This window comes from Bison bison, unplaced genomic scaffold, assembly GCF_000754665.1.
Source record: "Bison bison bison isolate TAMUID 2011002044 unplaced genomic scaffold, Bison_UMD1.0 scf7180017864472, whole genome shotgun sequence".
NCBI classification, from domain to species: Eukaryota; Metazoa; Chordata; class Mammalia; order Artiodactyla; family Bovidae; genus Bison; species Bison bison.
This window is the reverse complement of record NW_011495033.1, coordinates 8,568,672-8,576,768: the sequence shown is the minus strand read 5'-3', so window position 1 is coordinate 8,576,768 and position 8,097 is coordinate 8,568,672. Positions and strand designations below refer to the sequence as shown.

The 8,097-nt window shown below is 52.7% G+C and overlaps 2 protein-coding genes across 2 annotated transcripts in view; one reads left to right on the top strand and one right to left on the bottom strand.

The window, feature by feature from the left end:
• The window catches only part of TMEM132E (transmembrane protein 132E), a 38,368-nt gene extending 35,521 nt beyond the window's left edge, over positions 1–2,847 (bottom strand). Inside the window, exon 1 of the mRNA XM_010861707.1 lies at positions 2,724–2,847. Coding sequence (XP_010860009.1) covers positions 2,724–2,847 — 124 coding nt within the window. The remainder of the gene's footprint in view (positions 1–2,723) is intronic.
• Positions 2,848–5,056: 2,209 nt separating this feature from the next.
• Positions 5,057–8,097, top strand: part of LOC105004177 — a 35,538-nt gene continuing 32,497 nt past the window's right edge. The window contains 2 exon segments of the mRNA XM_010861706.1: positions 5,057–5,066; positions 5,573–5,740. Coding sequence (XP_010860008.1) covers positions 5,057–5,066; positions 5,573–5,740 — 178 coding nt within the window.

Here is an 8,097-nt window from a genome sequence, read left to right as displayed (position 1 = left end):
GAGGAGCCATCCTACACACGCGACGGGAGATGGGAGCTATTAAAGGTGGAAGGGAAGTGGTGACCTAGTCAGCTTTTCAATTTGAAAAGAAGCGCTCTTGAGTTCCCTGATGGCCTAGTGGTTAACATTCTCAGCTTTCACTGCCACATCCTGGAATTCAGTCCCTAAGATCCTGGAGGAAGGAAAACAGCCTCAGGGTGTTTTCTAATGAGTCAGCTCTTCGCATCGGGTGGCCAAAGTATTGGAGCTTCAGCTTCAGCATCAGTCCTTCCAGTGAATATTCAGGACTGATTTCCTTTAGGATTGACTGGTTTGATCTCCTTGCAGTCCAAGGGACTCTCGAGAGTCTTCTCTAACACCACAGTTCAAAAGCATCAGTTCTTCAGCACTCAGCTTTCTTTATAGTCCAACTCTCACATCCAGACATGACTACTGGAAAAACCATAGCCTTGACTAGATGGACCTTTGTTGACAAAGTAATGTTTCTGTTTTTTAATCTGCTGTCTATGTTGGTCATAGCTTTTCTTCCAAGGAGCAAGTGTTTTTTAACTTCATGATTACAGTCACCATATGCAGTGATTTTGGAGCCCCCCAAAATAAAGTCTGTCACTGTTTTCATTGTTTCTCCATCTATTTGCCATGAAGTGATGGGACCAGATGCCATGATCTTAGTTTTCTGAATGTTGAGTTTTAAGCCAGCTTTTTCACTCTCCTCTTTCACTTTTATTAAGAGGCTCTTTAGTTCCTCTTCACTTTCTGCCATAAGGGTGGGGTCATCTGCATGTCTGAGATTATCGATATTTCTCCCGACAATCTGGATTCCAGTTTGTGTTTCATCCAGCCCAACATTTCACATGATGTACTTACTCTGCATTTAAGTTAAATAAGCAGGGTGACAATATACAGCCTTGACATACTCCTTTCTCAATTTGAAACCAGTCCATTGTGGCATGGCGTGGAGGCTTATGAAATATGATCAAGAGAGCAACACTTGGCTGAGCCTTGGGGTCATCAGCTGGCCTCCAGGGAGCACCTCTGTATGGTGTGACCTCAGACAGGCTGTGTACCCCTGGGCCTCAGTCTCCCCACCAGTAATAATAGGAGGGGGTTCCCTGAAAACCCATCCAGCCCTGATGACCTCTGCCCTCGGGCTCTGAGTGGTCTGTCACCCTGCAGCCTCTTTCCGTGGTGGCCCCTGTACCCATCGGCTGGGGACTCTGAGTTCACACACGTTTGAGATGCAGCACTGGCTTATCCTCAAAGGGAATAAACCAGGAGACAATAAACAGGAGGGAACGGTCTCCTCCATTTGTCACCATCCTGCACCCTGACCCTCCCCCATCCCACTATCAGCCAAGATGCAGCCACAGAGATGAACTAATCTAAGAAATTAACCCTCGGAAACTATTTCTGGGCCCTGCACAGACCATCCGGTCCATCTCCATCACATGCAAGCCAGGCCTCGGCCAGGGGGACATATCTTGCAGAAGGACCCCCCTCCCTGGGAGACAGTACTCCCACTCTGCCTCCTGTAGCTGCTGCTGGTGTTTTGCACCAGCATTTCCAGGAACATCTCCTGAGAGGTGGTTCTTTTCTCTCTGCGGACAGTCGGATAACTTCCATCCCGCTTAGACCTGCTTCCCCACCTTCTGCCCTTGATGTACATGATTCTGGTCGCAAGATGGGTTAAAGGCAGCCAACTGGCAGGGTCTGAAAGGGCAGCTTAGCTAATTCCATAGTGTACGCTGGCCCTGCTGGTGCATGGTTCCCAGACTCTCTTCCCCAGATGACCTCCTCAGGAACCACTTCCTGGGTCATGCTGTCCCTCTGCAATGAGAGTTAGGTTCTAACTGGTTCCATGGGGCTGAAACTTGAACTCAGCCTCCTGAAGAGGACACTGGAAAGCTCTGGATCTTCTTCATCCCTGCCGGTGTCCCGAGGTGACACGTGTCACCCCTGCTCACACCTGTTGGGAATGGACATAGAGAGGGAGCACTTCACTTCCCAGCCAGTGGTTCCCAAACTGCGTTCCTGGGAACCCCTCTGGGGGCCCACAGACAGAGCACCTGGAGGTGATCACGGGGCCCAAATGACGCAGGGAGAGGAGGACTGGCCCAGGGCACAGAGTGCTGGGTTCAGATCCTTTCTCGTCCCCTAACCTAGAGACACTTCCTCCCCGGAGGACCCTCAATTGCTCATCTGCCTGAGGAGGATTAACCCTGCCTGACCTGCCTTATAGGGTGGTTGCAGGGAGGAGAGCTGTGGAGTCTCCTGGGCAGTGTCATGGGAGGGGTCACAGGTTCAGAAATGTCCCTGAACCTAGGGCTTTGGGACAGGAAGGGGGAGAGAGGCAGCCCTGTAGCCAGGGCACTGCCCCCTCGTTCCCTCCTTTCCTCCTCGGAGGCCCCAGAGGGGACAGAGCCATTACAGAGGAGGGACTTCAAGTCGACAAAGACAAATTGGCTTAATTGACCCAAATTAGCAGCAGGGACGCCCCGATGGCCCAGCTGCCGGTACATTTAATCATTGTCACCCTGTGTGGTCAGGGCCGGCCCCCTCCCCCAAGGCCATTAGGGTCATCTCCCCTAATGAAAGCCGCCTCTCTGGAGTGTCCTCTGTCAGCAGGAAGTAGGGCTGCGACTTTGAGGACAAAGACAGCCTTAGTGGCCAGGGGTCGGCGCGCCCTGCAGTGTGGAGCCTGGCTTCAGGAGAGACAGCCTGACCTGAGACGGGGCAGCCCCAGGAGCTGGGGCTTCTTCCGAAGCCCCTCATTCTGAGTTCCACGGCCACCCCTTGGAGCAAGAGGGCTCCGCTGGGGCTGGCTGACCAGCGCGCCTTCTCTGACATGCTGCCCAACGCATGCTCCCTACGGAGGCTCACTGACAGGCAGGTGGCCCAGGCCTCTTGACAGGCTTTGCTTCTCTCTTTCCACTTTCCACCATGACGGCTGGGGTGATGCTGGGGCGATGATCAAACTGGAGTCTCCTGCAAACCCTTAGAAGGTTTCTAGCTGGAGCCCTCCTTGGCCTCTGGTGACACTGTCACCAGAATCACTTTTGGCTGTTACTGCCGAAGTCCCACACCAAGACAAGGCTGGCAGGACACTCTTCCCCCCTCCCCCAACCCCCTCCTGGTGTCTACCTGCTGCTTGGTGGGGACTGTCCCTCCTCCCTTCCCTTCCCTTCCCGCAGCACCCACTGGGAACTGGGCCTGGGCTCAGCTGGTCCTGTGACCGGGTCACTGGTCTTGAGACCTCAGGGCCTCCAGCTCATAGCTGCCCCTCTCCAGCTGCACCTGTCTTTCTCTTGCTGGGAATCTCTGATCTGCCAGGACTGTCCTTGCATCGCTGACAGAGGCTGTGTGGCAAGTACCCCGACACTCTGTGCACTCCACAGATCCTTCCTGGGCCCCTACTCTAGCCCCTGCCCCTCCCTTCCACAGGTCTGCCTTCCCTTAAGGACCAACCCTTCCCTGGCTCTTCCCTCATGCTTCTCTCCCCAGCCATCATTCAGGCCCACCTCCCTCCGACCATATTCCTCTCTTCATCTCCATAAACACTGTTGGGTTCAATCTGGGTGCCGGTATTACAAAGCACAGACCCCCAAGGGTGGAGTCCATGCTTGGCTCAATGAGGCCAGAACATTCTCTTTCTCCCCCTCTCTCCAACTTGTCCATGGGCCACTTGAAAATTGGCTGTTAGAACTTGGAAACACAATTCCACCCTTTTCTCTATAGAGATAATATTATCAATAGCAGCTACCTCCCAGGGCAGCCCACCAAAAAGCTGTTACTTATCATCCATCCCATAAATATTTATGGAGCATCTACTATGGGTTATCATGAGACTGAACAGTGGTTCTACGCTGGGACAGAGGACTAAGTGAGGGAGAGAAAGGGAAGGAGAGAGAAAGAAGCTTCCCTGCAAATCATTTAAAAATAGGACAAGTCCAATCATCAACACCTTTTCCACATGCCTCCTCCTTCCCAGGGCCCCTCTCCTCTGGGGCTTCCTAGTCTCCCCTCCCCAATGGAACCCCCAGCACTGGGATGGCCCCTCTAGGATCATCCCAGTTTCAGGGAGCTTTATGAAATGCAGGTTCCCAAGCTCCTCCCCAGCCAAATTAATCCAGAATTTCTGGTGGGTCCTGAGAGGGGACTCCTACTATTTCCACCCCCTCTACCACATTTAGAGAGTCTTGCTCTCGTTGTTGCTGTTGTTCAGTTGCCAAGTCATGCCTGGCAATTTGCGACCCCATGAACTGCAGCACGCCAGGCTTCCCTGTTCTTTACCAGCTCCCGGAGTTTGCCCAAGTTCATGTCCTTTGGAACAGTTCTCAAAGTCTCATATTTAGGGAGAAAAAAAAACCCTGAATAACTTGCTAATACAGAGCTTTTTTTTGAAACAGACTTTAGGATTTTTTTTAAAATTAATTAATTAGGCTATGCTGGGTCTTAGTTTTGGCACTCAGGTTCTTTGATCTTCGTTGCGGCATGGGACCTTTAGTTGAGACATGTGGGATCTAGTTCCCTGACGAGGGAACAAACCCGGGCCCCCTGCATTGGGAGTGCAGAGTCTTAGCCACTGGACCACCTGGGAAGTCCCTAGGCTTTAGTTTTTAGACCAGTTTTAAGTTCACAGCAAAACCAAGTGGAAGGGAAGTCCGTATACCCTCTGCCCCTACACTTGTTCAGCTCTAGTAGTGAGCCTCAATCATGGCTTCCCTTTAGAATCACCTGGGAGACCAGACTGCACCCCAGACTAGTGAATCCAGAATCTCTGGGGCTGGGATCCAAGGCACATGCATTTATTAGAAAGAGAAAATCAAATATCGTATATTGACACATGTGTGTGGAATCTAGAACAGCAGTATACGGAGGAACCTAGTTCCAGGGCAGGACCAGAGTGTGGACACGTTGGGGGAAGGAGAGTGGGGGATAAACTGGGAGATTAGGCTTGACATATATACGCTACCGTGTGTAAAATGGATAGCTAGTGGGAAGCCACTGTGGAGCACAGGGAGCTCAGCTCAGTGCTCTGGGATGACACAGAGTGGGGATGGGGGTATGTGAGGGAAGCCCAGAGGGAGGGGAATATGTATACACGTAGCTGATTCACTTTGTTGTACAGTGGAAACTAACACAACTTTATAAAGCAACTATGAAAAAGTGAAAGTGTTAGTTGCTTAGTTGTGTCTGACTCTTTGCGACGCTTTTTGACTGTAGCCCGCCAGGCTCCTTGGCTCCTCCGTCCATGGAATTCTCCAGGCAAGAATATTGGAGTGGGTTGCCATTCCCTTCTCCAGGAGGTCTTCCTGACCCAGGGATCAAATCCGGTCTCCTGCATTGCAGGAGGATTCTTTGCCCTCTGAGCCACCAGAGTAAGCCCAAGCAACTATACTCCAGTAAAAAGCAACACCTGACTGTGTAGGCAACCCTGAGAATCACTGCTTGGGTTGTTCTATTTTTCACAGAAGCTTTCCCTTCCGTACCCCTGCATCCACAGATGACCAAAACTCATCCCTGCCCTCTCTCCCTACTCCCCTCCACCTCTCTGTTTCTCCTTGGGACTCAGGTCTGTGCCTCCACGATGACACTATTTCCATCTGCTGGGACCTGGGATGGCAGGTCCACACTTCGGTCAATGCCGTGTGTTTCAGTGTGGTTACCAGAGGCTGGGGGCCCAAGGCTGTGCTCCAGCAGCAGGGGCTGGACTGGATTGCTCTGAAGCTCTTCCCACGGGGTGGGGTGGTCAGGAGTTCTGTAGGTCACCCCGTGGAAACCCTCAATTGCTGGGCCAGGGCCGGGTCCCAGCCTGGGTCCCACAGGCTCACGCTGAGCATGGGCTTCCATCCTCAGGTGGCTGGAAGGTGATTTCACATTTGTAACAATTACTTAATTGGGTTCCAATTAAATCAGAGAGGGAGTGGAGGGCTGTATCTGTGTTTATTTCCCCCCCTTCCTCCTTCTGCACATCAAGGAGGGTGCAGGGGGGATGACAAATGGGGTTTCGTGAATCTGGAACAGTCCTGCCTTCTTTTGGGGTGGGCGGGGCTGTCCTGGGCTGGGGCCCCCTGCCCCTTGCTGAGCAACTCTCACGCCTGCATTTCTAACTGGTTGCTGGACTCATTCAACGGTCCTAGTGGGTGCTGGGTGCCCAGGCAAGAGCCGATTCTTCTTACAGGCTCCCTGCCCCTCAAACTGAGTAGGGTCCTAAAGAATCGGTGGCCAAAGTGAAGGGACCTCCGCCCATCAAGCACCACCATCCAGATTCCTTCAATGGCAGAGCATCAGGGCCCCAGGGACAGGTTACAGATAGGCTCACCTCGGGTCTCCAGGGCTGCCACCGGGTGACAGCATGGGACAGATAACAGGGAGACACTGCTGCTCTCCATCCAACCAGCGGCTCTGCTCTGATCTACATTATATACCACCTGTACTCTACATAATAGGTGCATGCTGTGCTAAGTCGCTTCAGTCGTGTTCAACAACCCTTTGTGATCCTGTGGACTGCAGCCCTCCAGGCTTCTCTGTCCATGGGATTTTCCAGGCAAGAATACTGAAGTGGGTTGCTATGCCCTCCTCCAGGGGATCTTCCCGATCCAGGGATCGAACCTGAGTCTCCTGCATTGCAGGTGGATTCTTTACTGCTGAGCCACCTGGGAAGCCCAATATGTTGTATAGTATAATGTATTATATGTTATATGTACTATGCATTTTTCCGGTTAAAAAAAAAAAGAAAATCAATGATTGAGTGCCATCCTATCACATCTCAGAAAAGGAAACAGACCCAGAAAGTGGAAGGGACTTGCTCATGTCCACACACCACCACCATTTTAGAGGTTAGGCTGCTTGGATCAAGGTCTGCTGGCCCTGATCTCACTCCCTAGTGGCCAGGAGATGGTGGCACTCCAGGGGCAGGAAGTGAGATGGGGATCGGATGGAAGGGTGAGCCAGGCTGGGGTCTTGTAGGAAGCACCTACCTCCCACCTCTGGCCTCTGCCCTCTGCCCTCCAAGAGGGACCCCTCTCTGGTCCACCCTGGAAAGAGGCCAGGACGTCAGGGGTGGTGACCAGGGGCTGAGGCTGGACTCATGTCCATGGGGCCCTTTGGCTGGATGCCCTACTCCATGGAGAACCAGGTCATGTCTGGGGCTTTGGTCACAGGAGCACCTCAAAGGGGCCACATCTACAGAAGGACATATGCCTGATCAGCATTTGGAACACAGCAAGTATTAAAGAAAGCATTGTAGAATGAAGGAAGGAAGGAATAAACAAAGCAGATCTCAGTCTAGGAAGCAAGACCTAGATTTCTAATCCAGGATGAAAGAAATGAGGCCCTGTTAGGGAGCAGGTTGCAGAACCAGGAAAGTTAGACTCAGAGGGGCTGCTGAATGCCCCCCGCAGCCCTGCCCAGAGAGAATCCCCTGGCATGCACAGTCTCTCCTGGGGAAGCCCCTAGTCTGATGAGAGAGGCACAGCATTCTCTGGAGGTGCCCCAGAGTGATGATGGAACCCAGCTGTCTCCTGGGAGAGTCTGCAGTCTGGTGGGGGTGAGGGAAAGGAAGCAAAAGATGCTGCTGCCTGGGGGGAGCTCCCCGTCTAATGAGAGACACACGTGGGCAGCCTCCTGCCTGAGGGAGGAGGCGAGGCTAGGGCTCAGAGGCCATGCACCCCTTCCTGGGTTTGGAGCGGAGGAGCATGCATCTGGGTGCCTGGCAGCAAGGTGCTGGGAGCTGCGGCCAGGCAGGAGGGGAGCCATCAACATTCCGGTCAGGCAGCCAGTGGCTGAGTTATTATTATTTCTTTTTTTTTTTTTGAGCTACTTAGAGCAATTTACAGAAATCATTTAGGGGCCGTTTAGGGAGAAGAGAAAAGATGAAGACTTTTAAAGGCAGGGCCTGGGGATGGCTTTATGCAGATGGGCTTTGCAGGGATATGGAGAAGGAAGGAGAGTCTGGATTCTTAAAGGTGTGGGAAGGAGGGGAGGACTCCGGTCTGATAAATTTGGCTGGGAGCACCCCCCTGCCCCCGCCCCAGGCAGCAGCCAGGGACTGAGAAAAAGGGATGGGTGGGGAGGGTGCCTTGAGCAGAAATGGCT